Source organism: Xiphophorus hellerii, chromosome 10, assembly GCF_003331165.1.
Source record: "Xiphophorus hellerii strain 12219 chromosome 10, Xiphophorus_hellerii-4.1, whole genome shotgun sequence".
Classification (NCBI taxonomy): Eukaryota; Metazoa; Chordata; class Actinopteri; order Cyprinodontiformes; family Poeciliidae; genus Xiphophorus; species Xiphophorus hellerii.
In genome coordinates, this window is record NC_045681.1 from 5,182,186 (window position 1) to 5,199,680 (window position 17,495).

General features: G+C 35.6%; 1 protein-coding gene across 3 annotated transcripts in view; it reads left to right on the plus strand.

The window, feature by feature from the left end:
• LOC116727280 (protocadherin-15-like) overlaps positions 1–17,495 on the plus strand; it is a 228,917-nt gene that overhangs the window by 145,164 nt on the left and 66,258 nt on the right. For all 3 annotated transcript variants that reach the window (XM_032574623.1, XM_032574624.1, XM_032574625.1), the window contains exons 21-26: positions 242–361; positions 487–672; positions 2,206–2,442; positions 6,381–6,497; positions 8,906–9,046; positions 10,020–10,132. In XM_032574623.1, the coding sequence (XP_032430514.1) occupies positions 242–361; positions 487–672; positions 2,206–2,442; positions 6,381–6,497; positions 8,906–9,046; positions 10,020–10,132 (914 nt within the window). The remainder of the gene's footprint in view (positions 1–241; positions 362–486; positions 673–2,205; positions 2,443–6,380; positions 6,498–8,905; positions 9,047–10,019; positions 10,133–17,495) is intronic.

Sequence of the window (17,495 nt, forward strand, 5' to 3'; positions counted from 1 at the left end):
GAGGAATGACTTGATTTAATTAAATTCCTGGAAATTATTTTCCATTGGCTTTTTTTTATTTCAGTTACAATCTGTTTAATTTTTACTTTGTAGAATTAACTAAAAAAAACATCACATTGTTGCATTAAAGGTTTCATTTTATGTCCTGATCAAGTAAAAGACTGAGTGCTTCAAAACTGCTGATTCACTTGTGTTTTTAGCAGTTTTTTTTTTTTTTTTTTCTGGCTGTGACTTGCATTAGGCAACAGATCTGGATCTGGGAGCAAACGGTCAGGTCCATTACAGGCTTGTCAACCACCAGACGCTGTTTTCCATCAATGCCTCTGGAGCCATCAGGACTGCAGTCCCACTGGACAGAGAGGTCAGAGAAAGTCACAGATTTAGTGAACTTTAATGACTATTGGATTCAAAACAACTGAAAGATGTCACCACTTATTTTTTTTAGCTGCAGTCTTAATTTTTTTTCATGACTCTGTAACCTCGAAGGTGAAAGGTAGCTATTTCCTGGTTGTTGAAGCCTCGGATGGTGCAGTGGACCCTCGGCGATCCAGGCTCACCCTCTCTGTGACTGTTTTGGATGTGGACGACAACAGCCCGATATTCTCCCAACAGTCCTACAACGTCAATCTACCTGAGAACAGCCCAAAGGACACTGTCATTTTACAGTTAAAGGTGAGTCTCCGGCTTGGCTGGAAAAATAAATTATGTCTAAGTTCATCTGAATAAATTAGAATATGACTGAAATCTTTATATATTTCAGTATTTCAATTCAAAAGCGAAAGCTTTCATATAACGTATATATACTAAATGCAGTGTGATATACAGTACCTCATGTGTTTGTTACCTTTGGATATAATTACTGACAGCTAAGGAAATATAAATTTAAACTACTTTAAAAATGTTAATCTTACATAAAATCAGTAAAAGGTTTTTAATACAGAAATGTCAGCCTCTAAAGGTTTGTCCATTTATTATCCAAATTACTGCATCAGTGCTGCGTGGCCATTAGGCAATCAGTTTTTGGCACTGCTCAGTAAGCGCCGGTTGTTTTACTAATGGCTTTTAGCACATCTGGATTCTTGGAACAGTTTTTTTCTTCTCTTCTTCTTGGAAAAATTCCTTGGATTCTTTATGGGGTTTAGGCCAGGTAACTTGTGCAATCTGTCTAGAGTAGTTCACAATTTTGGGAGATGAATGAGCCTCTTGACTACTACAACAGTAAAGAGTCCTTATAAAAAGTATTCACCCTCTCTATGTTTTACCCTTTGAATTATCAATCAATCAAATACATTTTTATCAATTTGTTTGTGGGAACGACTTTAGATTTTGACATTCAAAGGATGCCTATTAGGTGGTTTTTTTGGAGGAGGGGGATTTTTTTGGCAAAAATGCCAGAGGTTTTTGATCATAATTTATTTATAAAAGCAATAAAATGGCAAATTATGCAGGTGTGGGGAAATAACTTCTATAAAGGCTGTATTATTGAGAAAAACAACTTCTAAAAATTACTGGCCCCTGACAGATTTAAAAATCAGTTTTTCAACTAATCTGAAGGTAACATTAATGAATTCTTCTTTCTGTAAATTATTCTGTGATTCTTTGATATGGAATAGCATAAACATATATTTGATTTAGCTATAGTTTTTTTAGAATCAAGTCGTTATCCTAGAAGTGTTGAAACGATTTGTGACCCGTTTAAATTTTAGTACTATTTTTACTTTGACTAAAAGCTGCTCTAAATAATCCAACAAACTTTTTCAGCTTCATGATATTCAAAGTAAACTGACTGAAGATTAATGCCTTCATAAATCTAGTTCATAGGACTCAAAATAATGTTGCTTCAAATCAGTCTCTTAAATTTTCTATGAAATCACCAAAGTACTTACATTTCATATTCCAGGCACCACTGGATATGTCGTAAAAGTTACAGTTTCTGTGAGAGTTGTTGAATGATGGAAAATTGAAAAGGGCAGGGTTCCCTAAAGCAGCCCAATTTAAATACCTGCAAAAAAAGAGAGAAATTTGACATGGACCACCAGTGGAACACAAGAACATTAAAGGTTACTGCCACAGGCGCTTTGAATACACCACTAAAATAAAGAGTTTAATGAAAGCACTGTTTTAAAAATTAACCTGCCAAAAAATAAATAAAAAAATACCGTCACATAGCAGTGATTCAACCTTCTTTGTTTTCTTTTTCTGAAGGCAACAGATGCTGACCTCATCTCCAACCTCACATATCGAATCAGAGCTGAAGGCCTGGATCCTGAGATAACACGGCTTTTCCGCATTGACCCCGTGACAGGGGAGCTGTCAGTTCTTAAGGTTCTGGACTTTGAAGCTCTGGCTGCCTCTGAACCCATGTACACTTTCACCGTAGAGGCTGTCGACGTGGAGGGAACAATGCCTCCTGGGCTCGCCTCGGTTACTGTCAGAATACTGGTGAGTACGGGAGTGTGTTCTCATATTTTTTCTCTGTCCAAGCAAAGCCCAAGAAGCAAGTAAGATTGAAAGACAGGAAAATGTAAAGAAATCAAGAACATACAAGGCCTTGCCTCAGACCCCTTGAACTATTAGATATTTTGTCATATTGCAACCAAAAACTTCTAGATATTTCAGCAGCATTTTGCTTTTCTATTCTTTTTTGCATGGCAGCTCAGTGTGTCGGTGTCAACAGGATAAATTATAAGCTGTGCAATCCAGAAATCTGAAATGAAAAAAAAAAAAGAAAGGCCTTTTGGATAACAGTCATAAGAAGTTCAGTTTGCAGTTTTAGAGATATGTGGTGGGGATAGCAAACGTGTCTGAAGGTGCTCAGATCAAACTAAAGATTAACTTTTTATTCTAGATGCGAAACTCTTTTTGGCAAAAAGTAAACGCTGGAGGTTCCTTGAACACACCGTCCTCATGATGAAATATGCTAAGGAGATGCTTTGATGAGAAGATTAATGGATCTTAGCAGAGGGCAATCCTGAAAGAAACCCTGATAGAGGGTGCAAACGATTTGAGACTGGTGGAGAAAACCTTCCAGAAGGATAACAAGCTGAAACCTGTAGACAGAGCAACAAAACTTGCTAGATCAAAGTCCAGACCTAAATTCAGCTGGGAATCTGAAGTCAGGCTTGAAAATATCTTAAAATAACTTCCTATCCGACTGAGCTTCAGCTATTTTGCTAAGATGAATTGGCCATTTTTTCTGTTTCTGGATGTGCGAAGCATTCAGAGACTTAAATCATAACGCATCTGTAACTGATGATCCTACCATGTATTTAGGGGGGCTGAATACAACTGGATGTCAATATTTTTTATCTTAGGTAAAGGTTTTAAAAACAAGGTAAGTTTCTGTCGTCTTCGCAGTTAAACACTATTTTGTCTTCGTCATATAAAATCTCTAATATATTAAAGTTGACCCCTGTAATGTGACAAGTGAAGAATTTCAAAGTATACTTTAGCAAGACAGTTGAGTATAATCAGCAAATGGTAGTTCTGAGAAAACTCTTTATTCATAGATTATAGATTAAGTATTCTAAAAATGGTTATTTCATTTTATCAAACATATTTTCTGGGGATTTTACATAAAATTAACAGGGACACTTTCATTACAGACAAATTCAGTGTCATTTTCTGTCCAAGAAGTGCCTATTTAAACTTGTTCCGAAAATATTTTAACTCTGGCAAATTAATTAAAAAATTGATCTCAGAACTCCAGCAGATTGCATTTAATCTTGACTTCACTGCTTTCCCACACAGGTTAAAGTAGACAGTGTATCTGTTTTGCCAATTAAAACTGGAGGCTGGTTCCACAAGAGATGAGTTTGACAACTGAAAGCTCTGCTTCCACTTCTGTTTTTAAATACTCCTGAAATAAAAAGTAACCCAGACATCTGAGAACAAAGTACATTAATGGGAAAATATAATACTGTGTTTTTTTTCATAAAGCTGAGATTGGTTGACTTTAAATAAGCTAAAATGTGTATATTTTGTTTAAGTTCTCACTGCTACATTTCAGCATTTAGGCTTTTCAGTGGGGCATCCTGATAATACAGAACTGTTTTGGGAGGGATTTCTTTGACAAGTTAAACAACATATTTTGATTACATTTAAGCATTACTCTCACTGATGCTGAAAACCCCCAAAATTTCAAATGATTTCACATTAAGTGAATAATGTGAAAAGCATGTCAATAGACATAATCAATAACAAAGTAACATATTTGCTTGAGAAAGAGATTAATCTTGTGTGCGGCCATCGGTCCAGTCTCCTCAGTGGTGCCAATCTCCTCCCAGTGCTCTGTTTCATTATGCCTCAGTCTAAAGTTTGGCAGACACTTGTGTTTGCACCTTATAAGATGAAACATCCAGAAGCACTAGAAGTGCTGGTAGCCAAATAGGCCAAACCACTTCTAATTTGAAGGGGAATCACTTCAGAGATCTAAAAATAGATGATTCCCAAAGGTCCACAAAGATATTCAGACAAGTTAGAATTACACATGACATAAAAATCATAAAAAACATCAATATTATAAAATCAAATTAAAATCGTAGCTACAAAGCTGGATCACTCACAGAAACTCATTCATGCCTGTGGAATATAGGTTCTTCAAATCAAATATCCAGAATGCCTCTTTCTTTCTCGTGATAAAATCAATATTTTGGACTGGACTTAGTGGCCTCAATGCTTATAAAGAGTGAAGGTGAGCTACAGTGCTTTTCATTAATGTGTCTTGCAAGAGAACTGGTTAAATCATCTTGATAGAACTTCCATGGCCATTAATGCGTTCTTGCAGAGGACGGGATGGTTCTCCTATATGTATTTTATTGCATGGTTTCATCTTTATTCCATATAGACACTGAAGCCATTAAGTCCAATCAAAGAGCATCTGAGAAGCTTTTTTTTCTCAAATCCCCCAACTGTGTGAGCTTTTCACCCTGCCTACAGTCCAAGAGGGGGTTCAGCACAGCCCCAACTTCATGAGGTGTCCCCAAGAGAACTGATCCCACGTGTGTTTTGATGTTTTTGGGAGTTTTTTGTAGCGTCAGCAACTGATCAAAAACGCCCATTTTTTCCCTGTCGTCCGACTGTGACTGACTTTTTACCAGCAGACAAATGGTGCATAGCTGCTGCATCCTGAAATGAGACTAAACTGTGGGTCAGAAGTGCCACCAGTATATTTGTTGCTAATGTGACAGCCACAGCTGATCTATCTCAAGACTACTGAGTGCTGATTTGAATTTGTTTAAAAGGTCTGACTGACAATGCCTCACATTTTCTGTCAAAAGAAGCACGTCCCCTCAGAGGAAACAAGTGTCATACATTGATATCAATCCGCTCCAGCTTCAAGCTGTCCCTCTTTGTTTCCTTCCTTTGGATGTTGCAAGGCAGCAGAGGTAGTATTCTGTATTTCTGATTGTATCTTGCATTCTGTCAATCAATATGCCTACATTTTGTTATACAGTTTGTGATGTCAGTCCTGTTTGGGAGGTCACTGTTTAAGACTGCACAGTTATAGAGAAATAAGTAACCTTTTGCCAAGAATCAGTGCATATTTTTATTGCTGCCATTTTGGTTTGGACAATAAAAATGATTAAAACCACTTTTAAAGCCCAGATGCATAGAAAATTTTAAAAAATATTGCAAATATATTCATACCCCTCAAATGTTTTATGCACCAAAATGTCCAAAAAATTACATTTATTTTCCTGGGATTTTTATGTGACTGATCAATACTAAGTAGGACAAAGTTTTATCGTGGAAGTAAAATAATAATTTTTTAAGTGTTTTGCAAATCAATCTGAAAAACGGTATTGAGCCCTACTCCAACCCTCTGGGTCAATACCATTCAGGAACATTAAAATGACAGATGCAAGTCTTTTGGAATCTGTAGAACAAGGTCTTTCATATTACATATAAAGTGTCTGTGAATGAAAGAATGAGTGGATGAATGAATGAAAATCACAAGACATGACAAACATAACTGTGTAGTTATCAGTCTTGTGTGGGGAATGACAAACAAATTCTAGTCCTTTGAATTTAAAAACAAGGATCCCCACAGTATGACGTGCCACAACCTTGTTTTATAGAGAGAGTATTTTTTTGTCAGGGTGAAGTAGAGAGTTATTAATTAATCTAATCTGACCAGAACTTCTCCGTCCTCGTAACTGGTAATAATTGTAAGATTTTTTTCAACATTGTGTGATGCTGCCTTGATTTGTTCAAGTCAATGAACGGTTCACCACAGAGAAGCACTTCGGAACATGTCGGACATTTGGTAACTCAGTTAACAAAAACTTACTAAAGTTCAAGTTCACATCGTTCCGCTGTAAAGTTTCATTCACAGTTTTCTCACAGATCTGTTTTGCTTTTCTTGAATCTCTTTCCAGGATATGAATGACTTTGCTCCCTCATTCAGACAACCCGTCTACAGAGGCATGGTTGCTCCTAATGCTGTCAAGGGAACCATTGTAACCACGGTGATGGCCAATGATTCTGACCCTGCGGTGAGTGTTTGCAGCTGCTCATATTTAATCAAACTATTTTCCTTCTCTTGCTCTTAAAATTGTGCATTGGAATGGAATGATACGGGATAATGATGCTCAGCTTCAGTCCATAAAAGTGTGTTTTGAACCTGTATCCTTTTCCCTTTTGGAGCCTTACTCTTTTTTCCCTCGTCTGCTCAGCAGTGGTTCTGTTAACCAAGTTTTTTTTGTTTGTTTGTTTATTTTGTTTTTTAATCCGAAGCATCCATTATAAAACTTATTTGGCTTGTAAAATAAAGAACCAGCTTACTTTAGAGTGTTTATTTAGAGTAGTTTGAAATTTGGTGCAGATCGGACAAGCTGCAACAAGAGTTTGATCATTTGAAATTAGTTTTTCTGATGTACACAATAATTAGTTAAAATGCAGATCTGTGTTATGCAATGCGCTGTGAAAAAAAACCAACCTAATTTTCATAGAATCCTGAAAGCAGCCGCTGGGTGAGTTTTAAAATCACCTATTGAATAAATGTTTATGAAAAAAGGCCAGACTCAAACACAAAGTTTCCTTACTTTGCATTTCTAAGTCTCTGAACTTATTTTTTTTATTTTCACATCTGTAAGCAAAATCTTCTCCCGCAATGTTTCGCCATGTGCCTCTTTAAAAGCTTCACTTCCTTTGAATTATATGCTTGCTGTCCTCTTTCATCAGCTGAATTGATTCAGAGTGCAGGTAGAAGCATCAAAGTAAATTCTCTTGAGCCAAAAAACATCATTATACTCTCCAGGTTTTACAGTTTAAAGTACTCCCTCAGGCCCAAACGAAGTTCTAATAGCATTTTTTTTTACTATATATATGCATAGATATCTATATCTACATAGATATAGGTATCTATGCATATATATATATATATATATATATATATATATACAGTATATATACTGTATGTCTTGATGCAAATTTCTTTTGTTCATTGCAGATTCAAAATTTACCTCAGAAGAATAAATGCTTTCAAGAATTTGTCTGTTGGGATCACAAAAATTGTACATTGTGTCACTTCAAGCGTTCATTAACTGCATGAGTTTTTAGTGTATTTTATTAATAAAATTGCTACCCTGAATCATTTAATATGATTGCATGACATGTTGCCTGTAACCCCTAGTTACACGGGATAAAGATGTTTTAGTAGACACCACAGTGCTGCAGTTAATAGTTAAAAGTTTTACAAAACCAAGTTGAATCTTTGACTGGATGTTTTCCTTAATCATCTTTAACTTGGGGAAAAATGAGGAAATAAAAAAACATATTCAATAGCACCACTAACATTCTTCAACAGCGTTTTAAAGACACACCCCCACACACATATCATGCAGACACCCACACAAACACACATAGTATGTCCTTCTATTTGCACAAGGACTTTCTATTGACTTTCATTCACTGTTCATTCATTTCTATAAACAGAATGTTTCAAATGTGTGCAGTTGCTAAAATGTGTCAAAAATATTTTTTTCAGCGTAGAGTTGGTTGATTTGCACAGTCATTGAAATAAAGCTGTATGACATTATTATTCTTTCCTGTGGGCCTTTAATATGGAAGTGAACATTTTACACTTTATTTAAAGCTGACTCTATGATATAGCTGATATTTCTAAAACACCTTTCACATGCCTAAAAAGCTCCCCATGTAGTTATTGGTAAAATGTGTAAGTCTTTGTGTAAATTTAGCTTTTAATGCTGTAGCAAAGTCTCACACTGAATTATTTGCAGAAATAATGACATCAAGAGAGGTTCAGTGGCATAATTAATGAAATTTTTTCCAGTTTACTGAATATTATTTAACTGAACATTGATCTTTTTTTTTTATCATATTTTGTTCTTCTGAATTTTTGTCCAGAAGTGCCAATGCGAATTTTGCTATTCTCATCCGCAAAATAAGAGTAATACGCTCAATCAGTTTAGCGTGTCTGCTTTGATTTTGCCTTACTTGGTTTGCATTTTCAAGCTCTTTCAAATTTTTTTTTCAACAATTTCGACACTCTTTTTTAATCTGCCTCACAAAATAAATATTAGCAGAACTGCATGTGTTGAAACTTCGGCATAGAAATAGACGTAAAATGTTTTTCTATTTGCCACCATTCTGTGTAAAATTACTCATGCTGCTTATTATCTTTAACACTTTGGAGGTTAATTTATGACTATTAAACCTTGAACCCCAGGTGTCCAGAATGGTACTGGGTGTGTTTATTTTCAGTCATTAGTATTTAAATTTAGGGACAGCGTGACATTTAGCACCACTGCAAAAGCCATTTCTCTTCTAATGCTAGATTATTTTTCAAGAAATATTTGTCCGGCTAAGCATAAAAGAGGCAGTTAATCATCTACTGCAGAACCCATCGACATTACGTGTGCTCTGATTTTCCTTTTTGCAGGGAACCCCCGCAGGTCTAATTCGCTACAAGGTGGACCAGGAGGCCTATCCTTACTCTGCCAGTATATTCGATGTAGATAAAGAGAAAGGTCATGTGGTTACCAGAGTAAATCTTAATGAGGAACCCAACTTAAAGTTCAGAGTGAGTACATACACCGTCTCTTTTGTAAAAAACAAAATGTTTAAAGTGATGCACTTTTTAGAACTGAACTAAATTTGTCCATATGGTGTTTTTTTCTCATTACGCTTGTACAGGTAGGAACATTGAGGTTGTCAGTTGCAAATGGGAAACACTTAAATTTGCCCTTACTTTTCAATTCATTTCTTCGTGATTCAAATCTGTTTTAAAGTGCAGCAGTAATATTTTGTAGCAAATAAAAATGAATTGCAAAAGTATTCACAAGCTTGAATTTTAGATTTTGCCCACTACAATCAGAAACTTCAGAGGTATTTTTCTTTATAAAATCTCATTGTCCATAAATAGTTAACTTGTATTTAATTAGTATTGCAATTGTAAACCTGCTAAGATGTGGTTGTCCACCTGGATTTGGTTGGCCTTTGATTGAAGTAGAAATACAGTTTCCTCTGAAGACGTCCTTAAGACGAGTCATTTTACTTTGTTTGTACCACTGTGTTTACATTCTGGATCGTGACTCAGGAAAAAGAAAATTGTTGCAGAGCTGTGACTAAATCTCATTTAACAGCATATAAAATAATTAGCTAATGGTGTCTCAGTTTTGTGTTTCTTTGAGCACTTCTGCACCGTGCAAGAGCAAACTGTGTAATATAATATACATATACAACTAACTTAAATCAGCTGAGACCTAGCAAAGCTTTTAACTGCCACATAAGCCAAGTGCATGTATCTTCAAGATGTTATGAGTTAGGAACATTATATAGAAATGTAAAAGCTTCAATAGGAAAGTAAGCCTTTTCTGAGTTGAGTACTGATTGAGTCAGGGCTTCTCCTTTGGGTCTTGTTAACATTAGTTACCACCAATTAAATGAAAACAAAGAAAGTCTATGCGAGCAGAAAAATGGATATGCCAGAGGGAAACATATGGGATTATATAGTCATAACCCACTCTGTCTTCATCTGCATGCATCTCTAACAGCTGGTGGTGGTGGCCTATGATCATGGCGAGCCTGTGAAAGAGAACACGACTCTGGTGGAAATCACAGTGCTTCAGCCCTCTGTTATCCCCGTGTTCACTCGAGAAGAATACAGGTACGCTCTCACACACGCAAACACACATCGAGTGTTTTCTTGTCATCTGAATGTTTTATGCGGCAGCTGCTTGGTTGTTTTGCGAGAAGCACTTCAGTGGAAAGAGAAGAACATAAATCTCAATTACACAAAGTTAACACATTTGAGCAGTTTTGAATGGTGCACAGTTCACTTACAAAGAACGTGTTCTTCTCATTAAATATGGTTAAACTGAATTTATAAAGATGTGACTGACAATCACAGGCATTCACTTGTTAGAAGCGACTTGAAAAATTTTATTTTTAACTTTCCTCTTAAGGATCAAAAGCAAACAGAATTGCCTCATCTAAATATCTCGCATTGCAATTTTCCACATTGTCACAACAATAAACTTCAATTTAAATGGGACAAAAGTTGAAAACTCTTGATGATGATATATTTCTGACTTGATAAGCCAGACAACTCACTTTTGTCTGCACACCTTCCCAGTCATACCTGTTGGTGGGGGGGTAATGCAATATAATGTAAATAAACTGCCTTTGTTAACACCTTAAGGTTTGGGGACAGCTTGTTTGTAGAGTGCCAACATTCAGATGACCATATCTTCCTCTTCATTTTTTTCTGTTTTGGAATCCATAATTTTAGAATCTGTAAATAACTCAAAACATAAAGTTAATGGAGATGTATAGAACTAAACACAGGAAAACCCTGAAAGAAAACCTGCTAGAGGCTGCGGAAGACTTGAGGATTAAGTGGAGGTTCACTTTCCAACAGGACAGAAACTCCAAACACACAACCAGCGCTAGAATGGAAGGCCATAGATCAAATCATATCCATTATGTTTGAATGGCCCAGTCAACATCCAGTTCTACTGTGCTTGAGCAAAAAGAAGCATTCAGTTGCAGTTGCAGTGAAATTAGCCTACAATGAATTCGGTGGTTTAAATGCAAATGCACAGTGCAAGTTTCTGATTTTTATTTGTAAGCAAAAAAGTAACTTTTCCGGAGTTGTGGAAAGTTTGTAAGGAATGCCTTGTTAAAATAAAAAGCAGGAATAAACCTGGGATCATGCTTAACATTTAGTTAGTTTAGTTGTTTAATTCAGTTGTGATTTACTCATTGTATATCTGACATAAATGAGTTTCTTTAAAAATGAATACTTTGACTTCTTCATGTTTTGAAGCATGAACTAAGTTAACAAAAATGGCCGAAAATCATTTTGCACAGATGTTAAAAAAAGATACGTTTTTGTTTGATCTAAGTGAAAACGCCTTAATCACTCTTCTGTCAACAATCCATTCAGTCTTTGTTTTTGCACTGTCAACAGCCTCAGCAATTACATGTCACAGACACAGTAACTATTAATTTATGACACTCTAAGCCAATGTGGCAAAACAAACATAAGCTCCCTCCCTCCCTCCCAGTCTTAATTCACACTCTTTCAGTTAGCTATTGGATTCAGGAGGGATCAGCTCGGGTTTTCTTGTGTGTGTTTAGATGCAGATGTAAAAATGGGCTATAATCTCCTGCTATTATCTCCTTTTATCTGTCTATCTGTCTGCTTTCTTTAGTTTTCACAGAATGAAATTGGTCTGAGTTATTGTTCTTGTTATCAGTGTTATCAGTGTGTTAATTCTCTTTTGTAATGCGTGTTTCAATTTACATTGCCCGTCAGACAGTACATACACTTTCACTTCTTATGTCTTTCTCCACCATGTCTCATATATGAATTTGTTGTGGCTTCTCTTCACTTTAAGCAACATGTCGTCTGAATCAGATGAAAAGGGCTTCTCTGTTGTTTATCATAATAGTGTATCTAAACATTGTTCAGCCATTCAAATCGTCAAGCAGGTGTTTATATAAATCTAATGAGCTTGTTTGTTAAATCCAAACGTCTCAAGAGCAATGTGTTTAGCACAAGGCAGCATTAAAATCTTCCTGGCTTCAAGAACAACAAAGAAGTGTCACAAAGATGCTGCATTTATTAATGTGAAACATAGCTTTAAGCCATGGAAAAGTGTGTGGGCATATCTGTGTGGAGTTCAGTATGTATTACCTTCATGTTTTATTTCTCTCCTTTTGATCATTACTCACAACCCAATAAAGACACATTCTCAGTTCAAAAGCATAACAAATGTGTTTTTATATTATTATTTGATGCTTGTGAATTGCAAATATCTCTTTCTGAGGGTGGTGTTTCTTTTGTATGTTTTTCTGTATCTCTCATTGTGTATTTTTGGCCTTCTCCTGTGATATGTGTTTGGTTGCATTTTAATGTTCTTGCACTTCACTCTGCATTCATGCAGAATGTTTTGGCTTTGGTTTAATTTTTTTATGGTTTTCCAGTAATTTTTAACCCTTTTAAAACTAGAACCACTATTAGCACAGGAAGTTTGTTTCAGAAGCGTTACGAAAGCGACAGCAATGGAAATTACACTTTGTATGACTCCAAGAAAAGCTCATGCAGGCAAAAAAAAAAGTAATAAAATGCTATTTGCTGTACCACTATCAGAAAGGATAAAAATAAAAGTTAATACACCTTAGACTAAGTTTTAAATTGTTTTTCAAATAAACAAGATAACTTTAGTGTTGCAGCATCGCTAGGCATTACAAGAAGTAACAGTTTAAACTTTCGAAGGCCTTTTCTTTAACAAAGCTTGGGATTGCTAATGATCCAGTTATTGCAAAAATCTAGCTACTGATAATCACTTTATTAGTCAAAGTAATTCATGCTAGTATTCTGTAATAACACATTTTTGAAACAGCAGATTTTGATTAAGCAGCTGTTTAATTGAGCTCAGTTATCTTATATTTTTACCCCCCAAAATGGAAAATGTACAGCTTTACCAAGAGTGAATGTAAAAATGTTCACATCCAAGGTAAAGTTTTATGTGACATAAAAATCAATTTTCATGATTATTGTGACTTGCATTGTATACAATTCAATAAAGAAAAAAAACCTGTTTTACTGAAAATCACACACAAAAAAGAATATTGCATTAATCTGGTTGCTTATAGGTGTGCACCTTAGACTTAACCAACCTTAAACTGGTTGTTACCAAGCAACAACATAGTTTAGAAATCAGGAGAAAGGTATAAAGATCAGAGTAAATATAGTTATCAACACGTTGGAGAAAATGGAGACACAGTGCTACAACTTTATGTTTCTCTGTTTTGGATCAAATGAAAAGGCAGAAAATTATATAGGGAGGTTCGTAATAATCCAAAAGAGTAACAAATAAAAGCAACACAAAAATCACCAACAGAACACAATGCCCACAGTAAATTTAGCTGAAAACAGCACTGAACCACAACTTTCGGAAGTTAGATAGGAAATTACACCGTAAAGATTGTATTAATATTTCTCATATCACCACCTTCCTAAAATAATGTCCAAAACTGATTTTGGCAACAAAAAGATAAAATCACTGCCATCTTTTCCCCAAAAGATAATTTAGGCAAAAAAAAAAAACTTTGGCAAAAAATGACTTAGGCCATTATTTTAGGAAGATGACAATATGATGTATATGGGGCAAGCCGTGCAGATGGAGAATATAAATATGTGCAGCTTCTCATAGATTTTATTTTATAACACCAGATAATAGTCAGCACTAATGGCCGGCGCAGAACAATGGGGAGAATATTTTGGCTATTATATTTTTTATGTGCAATTATACATATAAAAAATTAAATTTTAAAAGGAGAGTATTTTATTGCAATTTCTAGCTTTGCTGTTTATTCCATACCCAGTACAGACTTCACTTCAAGCACTGTCAACATATATGTTTCTACTACTGCCAAAGCGTTTTTCAGGATCAGACATGCTTTATGTGACTGGGATGGAGTTCAAAAGATTTGTGGATGCAGCTGCATTGATGCACCAGTGATACAGCCAATTCTCCCTGCTGAACACAGAGACTAAGCACCAGTCAGCCGTAGCTTTGGCTCTATTTGCTGTTTGTGCATTTTCAGTCTGTGGGTTGCTCATCTAGTGAAAAAGCTAATAAGCCGTGAAAGATGTTGTGTTAAATCATTGCTGCAACTGTGTTTAGCCTGAGCTCCCTTTTCTCCTCTCACTGTAAAGGGCTTGTTGCACCTGCAGAATCAGTATGCAGGCAGCGTCGCAGATGCATGCATAATTATGAGCAACCATAGGAAATGATCAACAGGAGGTTAAGTGAACAGTAAGGAAATACTGAAATATCATTGAAAGCCCTTTTCTTTTTTTTTTCTATGTATGCATACATTAAAAATGTGTGGATTTTTTTTCCTTTATTCAAGTGTTCTCACACAGCCACAGGTCCTCCCTGTCATCAAACATCTTGTAACTGCACACTTTAATTAATCTAATTAGAAAGTGTGATGAGGGCCCAAAAGGTTTCAGACATTCAACGCCTTGTTTTATTCTTTTTTAGCAAGAAGTAATATGATCAAACATGGAAATACATTGCTGTGGCTTACATCATTGCACAAAGAGATAACAAAGCAGATTATCACGAGAGATTAAGAAAAATTTGTTATTAATCCAGCTTCTGAGCATGGATACACTATATGCACCAAGTACATCGATAACAGTCATGTTTGGCTGCCATCAGAGTAAATAAAGTATTAGAAAATGTAGGATTGGAATGCATGCATGCATTACAGTAACTATTGGTTATTTGTTTCTTTGCTGGAGCACCAAAATTGAAATAAAGACTAAATCTTTAATCTTGAACTGGGAACAGACAGAATAATTTTGTCAACTTCTGCTTTGCATTATGGCAAAAGTAAATGAAGATGACTGAAATATTCAGATCCAGGCTCTTCATTGCTTTGCTTTGCACAGTTCATGATCAAAATTTTTATTTCAGGGTTTTAGGAAGCAAAAATGACTCAAAGTTTGTTTTTGTTGCCAGTTTGATGTAACTGAAAATGCTTTTCTTGTGACTGAAACAGCAGATCCCTCCTATGCAGTTACAGGTTGCTTATCTTAAGATTTTTTTTGTCCTTCCTATATATACAGTCTTTAGAAAATGTGGAATCAAAGCATGAGGCAGACATGCAGCTATAATTACAAGGTCAAGTATGCATTGGGACCACATCCATTGCAACACCAGGAACATAATATACTCATTTTGTTGAATATGTTGACACACCCCCCCACACACACACACACACCCACACACACACATAAAAAAAATAGTTCAAAAAGCTGTAGAACTTTACTGTTTTCAAGTATTTGTTTTTTTTCTGCACTTTATTAACAAAGTAGATTGAACCAAACACATGCAGAAGCAAACATGCCTATCAATCCAGCAGGTGGAAGCAACTTGGAGCAGGTTTTTCTTTTTTTTGCATCACATTAGTTAATATTTTACTATAGAAGTAAAAAGACTATATGGATAGCATTGAAGGTCTACATGTGATGCTGCAGATTGTGAAAGAGTAAAATAATCTCCCTGAATCATTCCGATAAAAGCATCTGTTAAAGTCAGATAATAAAATCATTACATTTAATCTACAGAAACATATTATGTCTATAAAAAGCATCAAACACAACTTAGTAAAGACTTTGAAGAGGTCATAAAGTTCTGCAGAATAGGTGTCACCAACTCAGTGACTGTATTATCTCACAAGCGTCTACTGAGAAGGAATTTGCATGCTGTATTAATTAACCCATTGATAACGTTTTTAATTTCGTCCTTAATCATACAGATGCTCTGTCTGCACTTATGAATATTCACATATTTTGTTATCTTCAATGCTTTCCATTGTTCCAGCTGACAAGTGTCAATGTGTTTATTAATCAGGCTAATACTTATTTGATCATTTGGAGACACTCACAGACTAAGCTTTTCTTTAGATTAATATTAATCTAAATATTAATATTAATATTAATATTTACTCATCTTAAATTCATGGCGATTTAAGAAAGTGTTAAATGATGTAGCTTTAAGAGCTATTGATATAGCTGTCATACTTAGGATATCAAGCAAATAATTGTAAGCAAAGTCATGTGTGAAGCAGGTGGTGTAACAGCTCCTTCACAGAGTGTACAACCTTAGAAATTAATGACAAAAAACAGCATCATTTAGCAGCAATTTTATGTATTAAGTTTTATTATTTTTCAAGCTCTAGAGGAGCATCTTTGCCTGTTGTCATTTGACCATCTGTGACAATACAGATTCAGGAATTTGAAGTTTCAGTGCCTTCAGCACATCAAGGATGGTCACCAGAGAAAGATCCACTAATAGAACCGGGAATCAGAGTTTCTTTAACATTAGTCAGACACATGACAATATTTTTAAGTTATCTCTCGTGTCAGATCTCCAGTGTCATCAACCGTTATGAGACGTGGAAAAGAGAGACGTGGTCAAATGGAGAACTCCTGCTGGATGAAGAAAAACAAAAAAATTGGGGGCAGCAACAGATGTCCAGAAATCTGAAACATGCCAATTTTTTTTTTTGCCCTGAGTTTCCTCTCACCATCTCCTAGCCGACATTTTACACTGATGTTACTCCCTCCAACCTGTTTCCTTTCATCATTCAACCTTCCCACACATCCCATTTCCACTTTATCCATGGAGAGCAATTCCTGTTTTCCACATCTGCCGTACCACAAGGTCTTTCTGAGTTTAATTTCATCATCTTCACCAGTTTTAGAGGATGTTCGAGATCTCTCTGTGGCTAATCGCTGAGTTTGTGACAGAGCAGACCACATACAATTGGTTTCCACATGCAGACGCAGCAGGTTTCAGCAGCTTTCTCACTTTTAACCAAAACTCCCCCTACACTCCTTCTGTTCCTGCAATCCTGTATTTATTTGCATATGCACAATACTCTCTAACACACACTTTGATTGGAATCCATGATGCAGATGAATAAAAAGTTTTCAAATGATTTTTTTTTTTGATGTGGCATAAACATATTTTCAGTGGAGGAAAAAAAAATCTCGTTAATAAATAATAATTTTAACAAAATTACTGAAATCTGCTATCAATTATTTTTTCCTAGATCTTTCTACCTTGACAGCCTTTTGTCTTTTCTAATAATGTTTAACAAGGTTGGAACATTCAGAGTACATAACCTTTGACTATTCTCCTTTGGACAGTCTCTCTAAGTCCTCCAGATGCCTTGATCCTCTCTGATGCTCTATTCTCATGAGTGACGATTGGTCATAATACTCTGATAATTATCCCGCTAAAAGATCAGTACTGTGTCAGTTCATCCTTGACAGGAGCATGTTCTAAATTAAGTTAATTCACATTAAAACCACTTCATTTGTCACTGTTCCAACTAGAAATAGTTTTCTTTCGCCTGTCGCAAATTGTCTGAAATAAAATGATAGAAGTTAGAACCTTAACGCATTCATTTTGATTAATTGAGCACAGAAAAATAAGCCA